The 18,210-nt window shown below is 61.7% G+C and overlaps 1 protein-coding gene across 2 annotated transcripts; it reads right to left on the reverse strand.

Annotated features, from left to right (window-relative positions):
- Positions 1-2,041: 2,041 nt before the first annotated feature.
- On the reverse strand, positions 2,042-17,107 carry RAB4B (RAB4B, member RAS oncogene family). 2 transcript variants are annotated; one of them, XM_054009714.1, is made up of 8 exons: positions 16,986-17,107; positions 10,840-10,920; positions 9,689-9,803; positions 8,391-8,453; positions 7,751-7,905; positions 6,224-6,319; positions 5,616-5,760; positions 2,042-5,260 (listed from the first exon to the last, which is right to left on the reverse strand). In XM_054009714.1, the coding sequence occupies exons 1-7, from the start codon at positions 16,999-17,001 to the stop codon at positions 5,645-5,647; spliced, it is 642 nt and encodes a 213-aa protein (XP_053865689.1). In that variant the 5' UTR covers positions 17,002-17,107; the 3' UTR covers positions 2,042-5,260; positions 5,616-5,644. The 2 variants fall into 2 exon arrangements, with proteins under 2 accessions (XP_053865689.1, XP_053865688.1); XM_054009713.1 differs by having other exon boundaries at positions 2,042-5,319.
- Positions 17,108-18,210: the final 1,103 nt, after the last annotated feature.

An 18,210-nucleotide genomic window follows, 5' to 3' on the forward strand; every position in this document is an offset into this window, starting at 1 on the left:
CTCCTCTGGGGGGGCTTTTCAGGCAGGAGACCCCCCTGCTGGCCGCTGCCCAGAGCGCCGGCAAACTGCAGCCACTGCTGGGGAGGGGGCAGCCGTGCAGAGCAGAACAGGGCCGCTCAGTCCCGACCTGCAACCCCCAGCCACAAAGCTGCCGGGGCAGATGGAGCCAGGGGAACCCTCTGCTCTTGTGGGAAAGGGACGGGCAGGCGGTGGGGAGAGAAGGGGCTGATCCTGTAAAAACATGGCCCGGCTGCAGGACATAGCCCCCACCCCCAAGGCCCGAGCTAACCCCGCTGCAAGAAAAGGTGCCATGAGGGGAGAACGTGCCCCAGACCCCCCCACCCCAGCCCGTGCAGCCTGACCAGAGCAAGGTTGACACGTGACGTTCTTCTCCACTCCCTGTGGGAGCCCTCCTGAGCGCTCAGGCAGGTCAGATCATGTGGCAGTGAGTTCCCCAGACTCGCCCTTCCTTGGAATCCCGTTCAAACGTTTCTTTTCCCCTTGCAGCGCCCGGGCCCTGTTTGTGCAAGAGGGGGACTAACGCCACCACGCCTCCTCAGAGCACGTCCCAGAGGGACCGGAGCATTATCCCTTAGCAGATGGGGAAACTGAGGCAGAGCCTGAAATCAGACCAGGCACCAGCCCCCCCTCCCCTGCGCTCTGCCCAGGCCTGACCCCCAGCTCCCAGACACCCACAAGGGGCTAGTTCCCATTCTAGCGGCGCTTTGCCAGGCCTCCGTCTCCCCTGCTCCGTGAGCCAAGCAGCCCCATGGGGACGGCCTCCCACTCAGCGGGGCAGCCCCAGGTTCCTGGCCTGGGGGAAGGATGGCCACAGTCCTTTCCCGCTGAGTGGCCCACGCAGCCAGCTTCAGGCCCAAGGCGGCCCCGGAAAGCCAGAGGCGTGGGGGGGGCCGACCAAGGGGAGCAGGTGCCAGCCCCGGACCTCAAACCAGCAAGCGGCCCGGGGAGGGGGGTGCTGAGGGGCAGCAGGATCTGGGATCAGGGGAGGCAGATTAATGATCCCCACGCTGGCATTAAAACCATAGGGAGAACACCGGCAAAGCGGGGCCAAAATATGGGCAGTGGGAGCCCGGAAAAGGGTGCTGGCCCTGTGGCCCGTGGGAAGGGCACTGGGAACAGGGGCGTGAGACCCCAGGGACCCCAGCTCAGGGAGTCACTAGCCCCCCCCGGCCCACTGAAGGATGCCCTCGTGTGGCAAGAGGCATGTGTTCAACCCCAGCGGCTCCAGTGTTGGGAGGAGCCCGGGGGGAGGAATCTGCTTCCCAAGGAGCAGGGTGCAGGGCCCGAGCAGCCGCCCGAGCAATCCCCGGCCAGGTGGGCCTCCCGCAGCCCCCAGCCGCTGCGGCCTTGGCTTTACGTCCCACTCGGAAAGAGAAGCTGCGGCCCCTGGCCCCACCCAGCGCCGAGCCAGGGCTGGCTGCAGCTCCCCGGGGTCCCCATCAACGCTCAGCTCCCTTGAACTCCGCTGGCGTTAAGCACGTGCTGCGGGGAACCAGGGCTTGGACACGGGGTGGATGCGAAGGCTGGGGGGAGCTGGGATTCAAACCGGCCGGGAACTTTGGAACATGCTGCCACCGGAGGCAAGAAGCCCCCTCCAGGGGACCCTAGGCCCAGCCCCGCAGGGAAGAGTCACCCCCCCGCCTCCTCCAGCCAGCCCGGGAGCGTTCACACCCGTGTTCCCCTGGGAAGGCCACAGGGCCGGGGCCAGCCCCCCTGCCTGTGAGATGGGCGGACGGCCGCTTGGCTCCACCTGGCCAGCTCCGGGCGCACCGTAGCTTTGCAAATGTTAAAAGGTGGCGGCCCAGCCTCAGGAGATGAAATTCCCAGCTCTGACTCCTGGGCTGTGGCATCACGGGCGAGGCCCTGGCTGTCTCTGCTTCCCCAGACCCAGCTCGGCCGCCCTGCGGCCTGGCCTGTCAGCTCCTTGCGGTGAGGACTACGTACAGCGCTGAGCGCCGAGCAGAAGCGGACCGCGGCCGGGCCCCTGGTCAGCAGCAATAAGATGCCAGGAGGCCGGAGGTGGAAAACATTAATACTTTATGAACGAGTCACATTTTCACAGCCTGAAGTCGGAGGGATTTTTCTTTTAAAGAAGAAATTTCACAGGGTGTGAATTATAAACCGGGTTGGATCCAGCCATTTCTCCCCACCCCACCCCAGCGTCAGGAGCTGGACGGAGCCGCACTTGCGTCCTCCCCCCAGCGCCCTGGGACGGGCCAGGCAAGAGCCGAGTGCGAGGAAAGCCAAAGGCCGCAGCCTCCCGTCCTCCCCCACCTAATAAATAACAGCAGCTTCAGCATAAAAACAGACGGACCCACCAGAGCACACGGTCGGGGGTCACCCCACCTCTCCGAACAGCGGCCCCATCGTTGCTCCCCTCCCCGCTCCCGCAGGAGCCTTTCAACAGGGCACAGCCTGATCCAGGGACAGACGCCCCCCAGGGCTCTCTGGAGCCACGTGAAGGGGACTTGCTCAAGACGATGTGCTGGGCTCCCCATCCCCCCACCACACACAGCACTAGCCCCAGGCCACACAGGAGGGCCTCACCCGTGATACTCCATTTGATCGACCCCCAGCCCATCGGAGAATGTCAGGACAAGAGGCGGGCGGTAGTACCTGACCAAATAAAATGAAAAACGTTTCAGCTGCGTGTAAATAAAGACCTTGATTGACAACAGGAGGAGCGTTTCTATCTTCTAATGAAGTTTGCAAACGGATATTAGCCCCTGTGGGTGGCACTCTCCAACGGGAGAGGGGACGGCAGCGATCTGGGGCACGCTGTGAGTGGTCAGGGCAAGGCGGACGTCCGTCAGGCGATTGGGGTGCTGGGTTTTTCATCGTGTTCCCGGTGGAAAACCCAGGGTGGCAGAAGGACGTTGAGCCGAATCTAGCCATCTATCTTTTAACCATCCCCAAACTGGTCAGTATATTAAGCTCAGAAGCTGGGAATGGGCGACGGGGGACGGATCACTTGCTCCCTGTTCTGTTCCTTCCCTCTGCGGCACCTGTCACTGGACACTGGGCTAGATGGACCTTTGGTCTGACCCGGCCTGGACCTTCTTCTGCTATCACCAAGACCCACCGCTCTGAATTTTGCCAAGACATCCGAGTGCTGGAAATTGAAAGACCCCTTCGGCAATTGGCTTGCGAAGGTTCGGTGCTTGAGAAGGGCGAGGTCCCTCGGGCACGGACAAAGGGATGGCGAATAAAAGCAAATCCTCGGGGGTTTTAAAATATAGCTCATAAATTCTAGCAAACAGCGATGGCTGGGCAGTGTCCCGTCAATCGCTCGATTCGTCCACAGTCAGAGGCGTTTGGCGTTTTGTAAATCGGAAAGCAGTGCTGACAAACAACCCTCAAGTTACCTCCCGTGGAATTATACGGTTCAGTGTCACCTTTGTTTTTACCTCTGGCAAAAAGCTCCCCCCACACGTCCAGCGTGCCCTCCTGTCCCAGCTCGGCAGCCAGGAAAGGCCGTTTCTTCTGCGCCAGAACCTACATTCTCCGAAGAGAAGCAGCTGCAGCTTTCCCTGCAGGCGCTGCTGGGGTGAGAAGGACATTTGAAGTGCAATACACAGACTGCAGGTTTCCCATTTTGTCCCGTCTTACAACACTGCCAGGAGGACAGGCCGCGGCCAAGTTACTTCGATTCACCGTGGCGACCTTCCAGACGGATACGGCCGTTTGGCAACTCGACGAGCCGACGGAACAGAGAAAACCCGCTGGCCAGTTCGGGTTCAAAGCTCGGTTTCCGCTGCCGACTGGGTGACATTTACGCCCAGTCGCATTTGTTTGTGGCTCCGTTTCCGTCACTAACGACAAAAGGGGCGGGGGTGACGCTCTCGCCAGAACTTCAGGCTGGGTAAGTCGCTTGCTAAGGCAGCGCATCATGGACTGAATTGAATTACACACGTTTTGTAAGGGGAGCTGGCGGGCCCCCGGGAAGCCGGGGTGGGCCACATTTGGCCTGTGGGCCGCCTATTGCGTATCACCGGTTTGGCGGTTACCAGGAGGGCCATGCGATGGTTTGGGCCAAGGATTAGGAGAGAGACCCCGGGGCCGTAGCCCGGCCGAGCTGTACGAGGGGGCCAGGGATCACTGCTGCCGGAGGAGGCGAGAGGGACGGGGAAGGGGCGCAGGCAAGGGGCAGCGTGAGGACAAAGCAGACGGGTTCTGGCTGCTCAGGGAGGCCACCGGCTCCAGCTAGACTCGGCCCAGGGCGGGTAGAGATGGGCAGTGGCAGGGCGAGCCCCTCTCAGCCGGCTGGGGCCATTACAGGAGCCCCGAAGGGGCCAGAGGAGAGCCAGAGGCGGTTAACACTCAGCACTAGGTGCTTTAGGAGCTTGTCCCTTCAGCACTCTTGAAAACGTGACCCTGGGTCTGGACCCCGCGGGGCCGGATTCGAACCGGCCCCTTGAGGGGAAGGTGCTGTGGGCACGTTACCCCGGCTCAGGAGACCTGGACTTTCTGGCCCGGTAGGTGGCTTGGTTTGAGATGCGGATGTGCTGTTACATCTGCCAGGGGGTTGTAAAAGTCAGATCCCAGCGCCCGCCCAAGGGATTCGGCGCACGAGCCCGAGGGGGGCTCCTGCCACGGGCATTGCACGAGACTAAACCATTCGAGAGCAGCTCCCAGCCAGGTCAGAGTCCCGGAGACAGGAGTGACCCCAGCCGCCAATGGTCCAGTATTAAGTTACAGTATTTCAAAGGGGCCGCGCCAGCCGCCCAGCCCCGCCCCGCCGTCACACCGCCCGGGGCAGGGCGGAGTTCGCAAGCACAGTGCTTGGGAGCACAATGGCTGGCTGGGGGAAAAGCAGTGAGACGAGGCAGAGCCCGGCGGAGCCAGACCCCGGCTTCAGAAGCAAAACCAGTGTAACAGAAATCCCCACCCAGCCGGCCGCACGCTGCAGGGAACCGCTCCCGAGCTCCCCCCACCCGCCTAGCTCCGAGCAGCAGGAGACAACCCCAAACGAACCATCTCCCAAGGAGAACCCGCTCCCCCCTCGCCCTGGCGTTAACTCTCCTACCCAGAGCAGCAATTCGCTCCGGGCAGCTGGCCGGGGCCCCGTTACTTCTGCGTTATTGAGCCGGGCCCGCGCCAGGCTCAGGGGGACAAGCAGCAGGCAGGGAGCGGCCGACAGAAGACACCGTGGCTGCATACAATCAAACGGGCAGTTTGCCAGAGGCCCAGGGGCGGGCGGCTCGGGAAGCAGGGGGCTCAGCGAGCGAGGCACGTGGTCCTGGGAAGAGAAGAGAAAGTGCTTCAGCCCCGGGGGGCCCGACTGGCCAAGGTACAGCGCTGGGGAGAGAAGAGAGAGTCAGTCTCCGCGGCCGAGGAGCGTGGGCAGCTTCCACAGGGGTTTGGGGGATTTGACAGCTGCCTGGGAGGTGGGACCGGTGTCGGGGGAGTACGGCAGAGAGAGACGCTCCAGCCTCTCCTCCCAGCCAGCACCGCGTGCCCCAGGCCTGCCCCACTGCTAGGGGGCTGTGGAGGGAGCCCGCTCCACAGACCGTCAGTCGTTCGGGTCTGGACAACCCGCCCCCCCCCCGGGCCGAGCCTGCACGCACATGGCTTCTCGGCGCCCCCCAGCTTACTTGCAGACAGACTCCTGGTGCCGTCACACTTAGCAGCCGCACGGCTGCTTGCTCTGTGTTTGGGCCCCGCGGGGCTGGCGCAGGTGGCGCAAGGAGGTGTCTCCATACTGGATGCCTGAGCCCATCCTCTCGGGGTCCAGCTCACCTGGGCAGACAGAGCAGCGCTCAGCAGGGCGGGACACACGACCGTCCCTCCCCCACAACCACCTCCCCTCCCGCTCCCCGGATTGCGTGGGGCTGGGAGGGAGGAATCTTTACCAGGACCCTGCCAGGACAGGCGGGGCCCAGCCGTGGGAGTCACTAACAGACTCCAGCCTGACTCCCGTTGATGAGATCGATTCGGGAGCGACCGCCGCGGTGGGCTAGGAGAGCAGACACCCAGCGCCGCTCCCCTGGAGAACTGGGCCCTACCCCCCCTCCCCTGGTTCAGAACACACCTGGGGGCGCTGGTCTCAGCCAGAGCCCAGACCATTATCGGGCTCTATCACCCTTAGTCCTGGAAACCCATTTCCCTTCCTGGCTGAGACGCTGAGGTTGGGAACACTCCAGGGGGAAGCATGGGGCTGCGTCGCGCCCCCCGGGGCCCCCTGCCAGCTCCGGCCTCGTACCTGATTCAATTTTGTTTAGTATGGTCCTGGCACATTTTAAGAAAGCTTCTTCCACGTTCTCCCCCGTCAGCGCGCTGGTCTCCAGGAACATGAGTTCTGCCGAGGCGGAGAGAGAAACGGCAGGAAGGTAACCGGGGGACGGCTCCCAGCCCGATTCGCCACGGCACCCATGCTAAGCCCGGGACAGCCCCAGCTGGGTGTCGCGAGACAACGCCACTCCTCGCTCGGGATCCCGCCCACCAACACACAGAACCGAGCCGCTGCTCGCCAGCAGGGCCTGCGTACAACGGGGCCCGACCCGGCGCCACTGCTACACCCAGAACGGAGACGCTGCTCGCCAGCAGGGCCTACGTACAACGGGGCCCGACCCAGCGCTACTGCTACACCCAGAACGGAGACGCTGCTCGTCAGCGGGGCCTGCGTACAACGGGGCCCGACCCAGCGCCACTGCTACACCCAGAACGGAGACGCTGCTCGTCAGCAGGGCCTACGTACAACGGGGCCCGACCCAGCGCCACTGCTACACCCAGAACGGAGACGCTGCTCGTCAGCGGGACCTAGGGTGACCAGATGTCCCGATTTTATAGGGACAGTCCTGATTTTTGGGTCTTTTGCTTATATAGGCTCCTATTACCCCCCCACCCCCTGTCCCAATTTTTCACATTTGCTGTCTGGTCACCCTAGCGGGACCCGACCCAGCACGTCCAGTCTGACGCAGGGTTCAAACCACAGAGTCCGAGCTCCCCCTCCTGGCCAAACAGCACCAGTGCCAGGGAGCGACTCCTAGCAGCTCTCCCGCCGTTTTCATCCAGCCCCCTTCGCCCCGGGGCTCTGCAGAGCTCCGCCGCCCACCCCGAGGGGCCCAAATGCAGCTAACGCCTCCCCCCCAAGTAACGTTTAAGTAGGCAGGATGGGGCTTGAGCGGTACCCCAGGGCCTATGACCCCTTTTGGGACCATGGGCTTTTAATGCTGGTGTGGCCAGGACTGCAGTGTTACCGCTCATGGGAAAGACAGCACCTGCTAACACTGCGCCCCCCAGCACCTGCTCTGGGGCCCGCCCTGCCTGCCGGGGGAGAGTGCCCCTGCCGAGCCCCCCACCCTACCACCTGCCAAGTCCCCCACCCCCTAGCACTTCTCTGGGGACAGCCCTGCCTGCCAGGGGAGAGTGCCCCTGCTGAGCCCCCCACCCTGCCTCCGCCGAGCCCCTCATCCCGTAACACCCCCCTGGGGTCAGCCCTGCCTGCCGGGGGAGAACACCCCCTGCCGAGCCCCCTGCTGCCCAGTGCCCCCTAGTGCCGCCCTGGGGCCAGCCCTGCCTGCCTCCACACCACTTTCCATAGCTCCGTACCCTGCTGGCCCTGGCCTGACGGGGAGATCGCAGGACACTTGCGCAGCACTGAGGCCTGGTGCCATGGCAAAGCAAGCAGGGGACCGAAACACCCCCTCACCCCCGCACAGGGAAAGGGCCAGGCAGGACCGTGTCACAGTCAAAGCTAACGACCCCCAGAGCAGCCCTGGCTCGGTACCGTTCTCTTGTGCAAAGCGGGAGGCTTCCAGGAAGGTCACTTCCCGGTCCGCATCCAGGTCCTTCTTGTTCCCGCAGAGGATAATGACGATGCTGGGGCTGGCGAGGGTCCGGGCGTCCGTCAGCCAGTTAGTCAGTGCGTTGTAAGTCTCCCGGCTGCAACATAGGACAGAGGGGGCAGCAGGGGGCATCCGGCAACCAGGCACGTCGTGCAGATCCCAGATTAGGGGCTGCCCCCCAGGCCCTGCTCTTCCAACCCCCACTTGATATGGCTCGCGTCCACCTTCCCCCGGCAGGTGGTTGTTTGACGCCTTCCCTGTGCGGCGCCCGCTGCTGGCAGACCTCGGCCGCGGGCTGAACGGACCCGGGGGGCATTCCGACAGGGTCAGGTCGAGGAGCAGAACAGAACCGGTTCAGCTCGGCCGCTGGGATGGGACCGGACCGGCTCCCCGGCGCAGATGCTCATGGGGGGGGCTTGTTCCTGCTCCATTTCTGTGGCTTTAATCTAGTTCTGTCTGGATCCCTGCCCAGGGAGCCCGCGCCGTTCCTGGGAGCCCCCAGTGGGGGGGGAGGGGAGGGGCCAGGGCATCGCCCCGAACCACAGCCAGGAGAGTTCCCCCACGCCGGCGATGAACACTCACCTGGTAATGTCGTATACCAGCAGGGCCCCAGCTGCACCGCGGTAGTAGCTCCGAGTCACCGACCTAGAGGGCGAGGAGAGAGACTCAGAGCGATCAGCGGGGCCAGGAGCTCGCTGGGAGCCGCGGGGGCCATTTCGGGAACAGCCCCGTGGGAAAGGGGCGGGGGGGGGAGGCGTTGGGCTGCTGGGTAACGGAGGAGCCGAAGGGACAAGCATGGCACGAGGTGGGTTTCTAGCGGCCACCCCCGGCTGGAGCCAAACTGGAACGAGTTCCTTGCGGCTGCCAGTGCCCCGCCAGCCCCTCACCCCAGGGACGGAGCAGAGGAGAAGGTTCTGTGTTCCATTCCCCACCCTGCTGAGACCAGCCGGCCCCCACCCAGGCGGATCGAGGCCAGCGTCCTAGCGGGGAAAGGCCCCACACCCCAAGACCAATGGAAAGGAGGGCGTGTCTTTGCGCTGCCCTTGGGGGTGGGTCCCCGATCAGAGACGCGGCCACGCGGCCATCGTCCACACCCCTCAAGCTCTGGGGAGACCCAGAGGAGCAGAGACCCTGCTGCCGCGCCCCTGGTCCCGAGCCGCAGCCCCACAAGCAAGCAGGCTCAGGGACTGGGGGCTTTTTAAATTGCACACGGAGGCGGCTCCACAACAGGGAAAGCTACAAGCAGCCAAGCGTTAGGTGGCTGGGTGGCAGCAGGGTCTAGTGGGCAGGACACCGGGCTGGGAGTCAGGACAGCTTGGCTCAGTCCCAGCTCGGCCACTGATCTTGGACAAGTCCCCACCCTGCCGTGCCTCGGTTTCCCCTCCCACCCTTTCTGGCTCTTGCCTGTTTGCCCCGTAACCTCTGCAGGGAAGGGACCGTGTCTCGCTGTGCAGCACCGGACACAATGAGATCCCCAATCTCGCCTGGGGTCCGTTAAGTGCTGCCGTAATACGAGAGCAGAAATATGGTCAAGGGTCCAGGACTAAATCTAAGTACAGCATCCCGCTATCTGCACACGGGTCTGTCCTGTGTTACACCGGCGTGGAGCGTTGTGCTATGCTGGTAACCACCTGCCATGTCCCGCCCCAGAGGTGGCTGCATCTCTATGGGTATGGGAAAAGCGATCCCTGTAAATCTCTGATTCCGCTTAACTCCCGCATGCAAGACACCCCTTTGGCAGGCTTCTGGGACCACGAACGCTATTTTACCCCGTCTCCAGACTTAGCCTGGAAAGCTGGCTGCTACGGCACACCTTCCTTGGACCTTACTCCAGAGACATTTCAAACGCTCATTCGCTGGATAGGTGGATTTTTTTTTACCTAAACCGTTCTTGTCCCGCCGTATCCCAGATCTGCAGTTTCACCGTTTTCCCACCGACGTTAACCACCTTCGACCCAAACTCCACTCCAATCGTGTGGTTGGAATCCTGCTTGACTGGAGAAGGGAGAGATCCCAAATCAGTGACTGACTGAGAAGGCCCCTGGCCGCTTAGGGGTCAGCTCCAAGGCGGAGCCGCTCCGGAACCAGGAGCTTCCAGTCCAAGTGCTGATACCCGAGAGCCCCAGCGACCTGCAATTGCTTCAATCCGATTCCTGCGCAGACTGGAAGCTCCAGGTGCTGCAGAGCGACGTGGCGGGGGGGGGGGGGGGAGAGAAGAGTCATTTACATTATTTGTAGGGCTTACTGAAGCGACACAATATGATCCAGCACTGCCATGCAATCTCCCAGCCTGTGCCCAGCCCCCCGGAAGTCACGTCACCTAAACAGAAAGCCAGGAACACCACCGCACCCCACTGCGGCAGCTTCAAAATGGAACGCAGGCAGCGGTCATAACCCAGCACAAATCTGCTCGCATGGGGAGACAAGCCTGCTAAAGAAGCAGCAGGGATGATGTGTCAACAGTGTGTGTGTGTGTGTGTGTGTGCGTGCGCGCGCTTTTCATTTCCTTGGCACAGTTAACCTAGTACACAACAGTGTGTGAAAGTCAAGTGCCCGGCGGATTCTTTACTAACATGGGACGCCCCTTTGGGATACAATTTTGTAATTTGCTGAACACATGGAGGAAGCCAGAGCTGTGCAAAGACATTTGCAATGAAAACCACAAAGCAGGAGGGGTTTCACATTGGATTTCCAGTTAGTCTAGTGGAGCCGTCTCAGTTTTCCCATTTAAAAGAAGAAGGTGGTTTTCAAGAAGGCTGAAGTTTTAAAATGTCCTGATAAAAAAAATCTCCACCACACGTTTGGAGGTGAAAACTCCCACTCTTTCGCCAGTTTCTTTTGTAAAGGCAAGTTCTGGAGCCGAAGGACAGACCGGAAGGCAAATTCAATTGTCTTTCTGGCAACAACTGTGCAGGGGAATCTTTCCCTTCGGATGAGTCCGGGGGGTCTCGGGTATTCGGAAACACACCGGAGCAGAACAGAAATCAGTTCAACAAACAACAGCACTGGCCACAGGTACAGGGCTACTCACATTTATTCTCTATAAACTGGTGCAGGAGACAGGACTTCCCAGTACCAGCACTTCCTATCACCAGGAACTTGAAGAGGAAATCTGAAGAACGAAATAAGCACGGTTGTAACACTCGAGCGTGGGGCGGGGGGAAGGGGCAGCACCTTCTGTTTAAGGGGTTCTGGGGAGGTTTACGAAAAGCAAAGCATCTTCTCAACCAGTCTTTAGAAACATGCCCGGAGAAACATTACGAGCAGCGCTCGCCTGCATCCAACTCCCCGTGTCACCTCATTTCCCTGCGCCTCAGTAAAAGGGTTAGTGACACTTCCTTTGGCCCATCTGTGTCTCATTAGACTAAGCGCGCCGAGGCAGGGACAGTCTCATCCTAGGTGTAGGTACAGCGCCTGGCGCAATGGGGGCCTGATCCCAGCTTGGCGTCTTTTGGCACCGCTGTTAACTTACTAAAGCATTATTTGCCCCCCATTCGGCGTTAGCCAGCTCCCTTCTGCTCACAGCGGGGCACGGATACCCGATCAGCACGCTGCGGCCTCACCAGGTATGACAACGCAGGAGCAGAGACAGGACCCCGCTCAGCACGGAGAGAGGCCCCCCAGGGGTTAAGGGCTTGAGCCTGCCAGGTATTAAACTAGGCCCCGGCCCCACGCCAGTACAGAGCGTGTGAGGTCACAGGTTCAAATCCCCTCCGAGTCTTACTGGCAGGAGGAGAGGTTATTACAGAATTAGGTGGCGTTCACAGGAGGCAGTCAGAACAATCAAGGGCCTGGACCAACAGTCCTGTGAAGACAGTGGGACCGGTTACCTCAGAAAGGAGACGAGCGCGGGGGGCGTGATAAAATGGCCAGTCTAGAGAAGGGAGACCGGGAGCTCCCGTTCGCCTTGGCTGGCAGCTCAAGCACAACGGGACTCCAATGACATTCAACGGTGGGAAATGCACAGCTGGCCAAAGGACAGACTTTGCCCACACAGCGTGGTCAGACTGGGGAACTCACTGCCACATGAAGTTGCTGAGGCCAAGAACTTAGGAAGATTCAAGAAGGGCCTGGACATTTATGTGCATAACAAGAAGAGCCAGAGTCGTCCTAGTTAATGACCAGTTTGAGAAGCGTCATTAACCCTCCTCCTACCCCAGGGCTTAAGCAAGCGAACTATTAGAAACCAGCATGGGACAGAACACGGGTGCAGCTTATCCCCTGCCTGCTGCAGTCCTTGAAGCATCCAGCACCAACCACGGTGCGAGCCAGAACACAGGCCGAGACAGGCCTGGGGGCTGCTCCAGCCGGCAGATCCTCTGTAAGCACCTGCTTTGCCCAGCACCGGGGGTTGGGATCCAGGCCCTTGGCCTTTGCCCAGGGCGAACTGCAGTGCGCAAAGACCTCAGGGGCAGTTTTCACCACGCTCAGAAGGGAAGGCCAGAAACAACACACGAGTTCGAATGAGACCAATGGATTTCCCAGAGTGCTCCGTGTCGTCCGCCCTCCCGCGGGCGGGCACTGGACAGAACCGGACCATATTCCCTCCACCCCCGAAAGCCTCCAAGGAGATCTCTTGGGCTGAAGTCCCATACGCTCCCCCCAGCCAGAGCCAGTTCCTTCCAGCTGCGGCGCGATCTCCGGCTCGGATTCTAACCTGCCCCCGGTGGCCCGACGGTAAAGCCTAGAAACCCCCTTCTGCAGGGTGTCCCCCACACAGAGAAAGGCCTTATCTCCATTCAAAAGCCATGCCCCTTTACCTATGCCAGCCTGGTGATGGGGGATCACTCCTAGCGTGGGCCCAGTCACCCCGGCGGGACGTGCGCCGCACGGGAAGGGGAACGAACTGCTTGAAGGGAGAACTGGCACCTCTACCACAGCGGCAATCCCCATAGCTGTAATCAAGCTCACGCTGCCGGTCGGTTCTCCCGGCGGCCTGGGTAACCCAGAGGCGGTAGCTAGGTCGACAGCACTTCTAGCCCTGACTGCACGGGGCTCAGGTCCGTTTAACTCTGTCTCTCAGGGGGTGGATTTTTCACACGATGCCGATGTACGCGCCCAGCTCGCAGACTCCCATGGGTGGAAGCTGTTTTTAAGTCCCACTCACTGGCGCTTTGTTTATGAATCTAACGTCATCTTTCATTTAACAGAGGCACGTTTGGAAGAATTTGCAAGCAAGAGTCATTGCATCGAAGCCCACATCAATGCTACTCGACTGGTGGGTCGCAACCGAAGGCAGCCGGGGGACATAAGGCATTGACAATTCTGGTCCAATCTAAAGCCACAAAACCCTCTCTCCACCCGTCCCCACACACCCTTCCCCTTCCAGGGCAAGTCTTCGCCCTCAGAATAACAGAGACTTATTCTCATCAATAGTTTTTTGGCATCAGATGAGGGGTTGCCAAGCGGAGCAGGCTCCATACGATACACGGAGCATTCCCTGCTCCCGCGCCAAATTACCACCTGCCCAGGTATTCACCCCATTCGGATCTAGGGACAGCAATTTTACTCCTCACCTGGGTAACCGCTCCATTAAGAACACACTGGGGGTGAAAGGCATCGGTCCATGTATGGCCCCATGACTGTGGTATCCGAGCACCTCAATCTTTACCACTCGTCCATTGGCGGGAAAGCATTTTACAGATGGGGAAACTGAGGCAGGGGCTCACTCAGGGTCACAGAAGGTGTCCATGTCGCTCCCTCTTGTCACCGTTCCCAAGTCAGGCTGTTTGTTTACTCTCGGCCGGGCGGTTTCATGCCCCATTCCCTCTCTGGCATAGGAGTGCTGGGCACGGCCACGACAGCTCTGACCAGCCTCCAGCCAAGCCTATCACCTGTGTTCACAAAGGCCAGCTCGGGACGGCTCAGAGGAAGGTGCAAGAAACCCCGCAGGGAACAACGATGGAATAACGTACGCGCGCCGAAAGCAGAAGTGTTCTCCCTGCTCCCCCTTCACTAGTTCAGAGACTCCACGGCCAGAAGGAACCACAGAACCATGGGACTAGAAGGGATCTCGGGAAGTCACCTAGGCCTGTCCCCCGCTCGGAGGCCGGGCTAAGTAATCTCGCCTGACCCGGGCCACAGCACTTCCCTGCAGCAATAATTCCTCTTTGAACCAGAGCAGATCCCAGCGTGATTTTAAAATGGCCAGCGATGGAGAATCCTAAGCTAAAAATCAATGCTAGCTTTGAGAGAAAGGCTTCTCCCATTAAGCAAAACCATCTCCCTTCAATGATTTAGGTCCCATTATTATCTTGTTTACAAGGGAAATATTTGGGATGCTGCTTTCCCAGAAAGAAAAGCCTCAAGCACTGGGGGCTCTCTCTCAAGCTTAAAACCCCAGGACTACGCCTCAAAGACAAACCTGGGCCCAGCAAACAGAAAGCCTTTGCCAGGTTTAAAGGGAGCTCGGTTATCTTGATATCTAGGCTATGAGCGAGTTCAAAGTCGTCCGAGCCATTGCACCTGCCTCTCTGCCAACTGCGGTCTTATGATCACATTTTTCACGTGGCGCCGTCCGTGCTCGTGCGGAACACAACACAAACACAAGCGCAGGTACCGAGGAAACCGTGCAAACAGTGAAACTGACGCTATGCACAGTGCTGACCAAGGCACAAAGAAAAACAAGTGAAAAGAGATTCCCCTGCTCTCCCCGTGACGAACAGCCAGCACGATTTCCGACAAAGGCGGTTTCAACCAAACTCTTCATCCTCTTGAAGTGCCCAGTAGCAAAGGTCGGCCTGTCGTGTTGGCTGGGGGCAGGTGGCGTGATTTTCTATTATTTTACTGGCCGAGTGACACCAGGCCAAGCCCCAGTGTGGACGCTAGTTCACTACTCACTTTCGCTCTCCCGGTAAGGCTAAACACAGCCGGTTGTCTGTACAGACAAGGCCTCAAGGCTTTATCTAGAATGCTAGCAGCAGCCTGCCGACTCCCATGCGGCCTGGGCTGTACTGAAAGGTGACGTCCCCAGGCCTTCCTCCAAAGCACCTTAACCCACCTTAGCCCAATTCAGAGCCAGAGGCTTCGCGGGGAAGAACGCCCGCCCGCACGGGGCGTTACGGAGCAAGAACCCCCCATGCAGACAACCCGAGGAAGCGGAATTGTTGGGCTTTCCGCACGGGCGGAGATGGAAAAGTCACGTCTCTGTTCCTCGGTTAGCGCCCAGCCCTGCTGTCCCACAGCACCCCCGGGTGCACACAGGGCCCCTGAAACGCGGTGCCTGGAGCGGAGAAGAAAAGACCTCCCATTGGCTCAGCCTGTGCGCCGTGTCCCCACCGGGGAAGGACGAATCCGTCCCATGAGGGTTTGAACCTGGGACGCGCAGGGCTTGTTTGTTTACTGGGCGAGGGGGAAAGAGTTCCAATCCGAATGGTTAAAATGCCGAGACACCCCCCATGTACCACCCCCACTTTCAGCTCATGCAAGCCGCAGAGGGCAGTGGGCAGACCACGGGCAGGCTCCCCCGGGGCAGAAATCTGCCACCCCTCGTCTGCCCCCCACCCCCCACATTTGGGGTACGCGCTTCATCTCCTTCCATTGTTAAGCGCCTGGCTCTGGGATCTGGCACAGGAAGTGGTTTCCAGTAACGCGCAAGCCCTGCTGGGGCCCATGTGATTGTGGGGCGATTGGCGCCCCGGGGGTCATTCCGAGGGCAGGGCCTCTCCGCACCAGGGATTTTCCCAGCCCCCCTTCGCCCCCCCGGGCACCACGCACAGACGCCAAACCGGGCCAAGGACGCTACTTTGGGGAGGATTTCCGAGGCCAGGGCAGCGTTGCCAGGCCTGAGCCAATCCCCCGGCTCTCGCCTAGCACAGCCTGCTGGAGAACGGGGGTTGGGGGATCGTAGTGGGGCAGCTTCGGCCCAGCAGCACCCCTCTCCCCCACCCCAACTCCTCCCAGTGCCACCTCCTCTCCCATTGCCCCCAGCCACACCCCAACGCCTGTCCTCCCCCCTCAGTGCACTCCCACTGCATGCCACGCACCCCCGCCTGGCTTTAATACTAACTCAGATGGGCCAACCCCCCCCACAGCACAGAACCCCCCTGCCCCCGGCTCCAGCCCCCGCACTCAGCTCACCCCCTCCCCCACTCTGCATCCTCCCCCCACCGCACTCAGCTCCCCTCTCCCCCCACCGTACCCCCCCCCCGCACTCAGCTCACCCCTCCCCCACTCTGCATCCCCCCGCACTCAGCTCACCCCTCCCCCACTCTGCATCCCCCCGCACTCAGCTCACCCCCTCCCCCACTCTGCATCCCCCCGCACTCAGCTCACCCCCTCCCCCACTCTGCATCCTCCCCCCACCGCACTCAGCTCACCCCCTCCCCCACTCTGCATCCTCCCCCCACCGCACTCAGCTCACCCCCTCCCCCACTCTGCATCCCCCCGCACTCAGCTCACCCCTCCCCCACTCTGCATCCCCCCGCACTCAGCTCACCCCTCCCCCACTCTGCATCCCCCCCGCACTCAGCTCACCCCTCCCCCACTCTGCATCCCCCCCGCACTCAGCTCACCCCTCCCCCACTCTGCATCCCCCCGCACTCAGCTCACCCCTCCCCCACTCTGCATCCCCCCGCACTCAGCTCACCCCTCCCCCACTCTGCATCCCCCCGCACTCAGCTCACCCCCTCCCCCACTCTGCATCCCCCCGCACTCAGCTCACCCCCTCCCCCACTCTGCATCCCCCCGCACTCAGCTCACCCCCTCCCCCACTCTGCATCCCCCCGCACTCAGCTCACCCCCTCCCCCACTCTGCATCCTCCCCCCCCCGCACTCAGCTCACCCCTCCCCCACTCTGCATCCCCCCGCACTCAGCTCACCCCCTCCCCCACTCTGCATCCCCCCGCACTCAGCTCACCCCCTCCCCCACTCTGCATCCCCCCGCACTCAGCTCACCCCCTCCCCCACTCTGCATCCCCCCGCACTCAGCTCACCCCCTCCCCCACTCTGCATCCCCCCGCACTCAGCTCACCCCCTCCCCCACTCTGCATCCTCCCCCCACCGCACTCAGCTCCCCTCTCCCCCCACCGTACACCCCCCGCACTCAGCTCACCCCTCCCCCACTCTGCATCCTCCCCCCACCGCACTCAGCTCACCCCTCCCCCCACTGCACCCCCCCCCGCACTCAGCTCACCCCTCCCCCCACTGCCCCCCCGCTCGGCGCTCGCCCCCCCTGACCGTAGCTCTCGGACATGGCTGGGCTGGGGCCGGGGCGGACGCGGCGACGCCGGGGAGCTGCCGAGCGGAGCGGAGCGGGCGCGATATGGCGGCGCCCAGGATCCGCCAATATGGCGGCGCCCGGAGACCCGGCCGGGGGAGGTGCTTCCGGGTCCGTGCGCGCTCACGCCAGCGTGCGTCTGACGTCACCTGAGGAGAGGGGGGGGTGCAGGGGCGGGGCTTAGAGGGAAAGGCAGAGAAGAGGGCGGGGCTGGGAGCAAGGACTCCTGGGTTCTATCCCCAGCTCGGGGAGGGGAGGGGGGATCAATGAGGGGGCTGGGAGCCAGGACTCCTGGGTTCTATCCCCAGCTCGGGGAGGGGGGGATCAATGAGGGGGCTGGGAGCCAGGACTCCTGGGTTCTCTGCTGGCTCTGGGAGCGGGGGGTCACACTGGGGGGCAGTGAGTGTAACTTCTTTCCCGGGGGCTGGGGGGCTGCCGGGGGCAGCGTGTCAATGTCATGCCCCCTTCCGCCAGTAGGGGGCTGGTTTGTGTCCCCAGAATTCAAGTCCCGTCCCCCCCGTGACCCCAATGGCATCAGGGCAGGGGGTGGCTCAATTCTGAGGCCTATCAGTCCCCCACGACCCCCACCCCGCACCCTGCAGGGCCACATGCGGCTTCTCTGCCACCCAGCGCCGCTTGGGCCCAGCAGAGCATTAACTAGAGCAGCCCTGAGGCTGCTCTAAATGACACCAACGGCCGGGTGGGACCCCAAATCCAAGGGGGCTCCTGACCCCAACCCCTTTGCTGTGCGTGGGAAGCCCCCCAGCGAATGCCACAGGCTCAGACACTCCCAGTGCAGGGATGGAGTAACCGAACAGGCTCTCCGAGAGCTGAGATCTGTCCACACACCAAACTGCTTTGCTTGGCGGGGGTGGGGAGTAGGGCTGCCCACCCACACTGTGCCCCGCACCAGACACTGGAAACCTGAGCGAGCCCTGCTGTGCCAAGCGGGGCACGAGGAATTAAATCCAGCTTCGCTTCGCCCCTCTCCAGGGGATTACCGGCTTTCTCACTAATCCCGGCACAGGGCTCCTCCCCCAGGCCTGAGGTGGGGGCGGTGTGTGGATCTGATATTTCCACAGCACCTCCCAGGCATGAACCCCTCATTCCTCACATCCGTCCGCTCCAGGAGCTACAGCAGGTTGCAACCCAGGTGGGGAAACTGAGGCACAGAGCGACAGCAAG

The sequence above is a fragment of the Malaclemys terrapin genome, chromosome 20, assembly GCF_027887155.1.
Source record: "Malaclemys terrapin pileata isolate rMalTer1 chromosome 20, rMalTer1.hap1, whole genome shotgun sequence".
NCBI lineage: Eukaryota > Metazoa > Chordata > Testudines > Emydidae > Malaclemys > Malaclemys terrapin.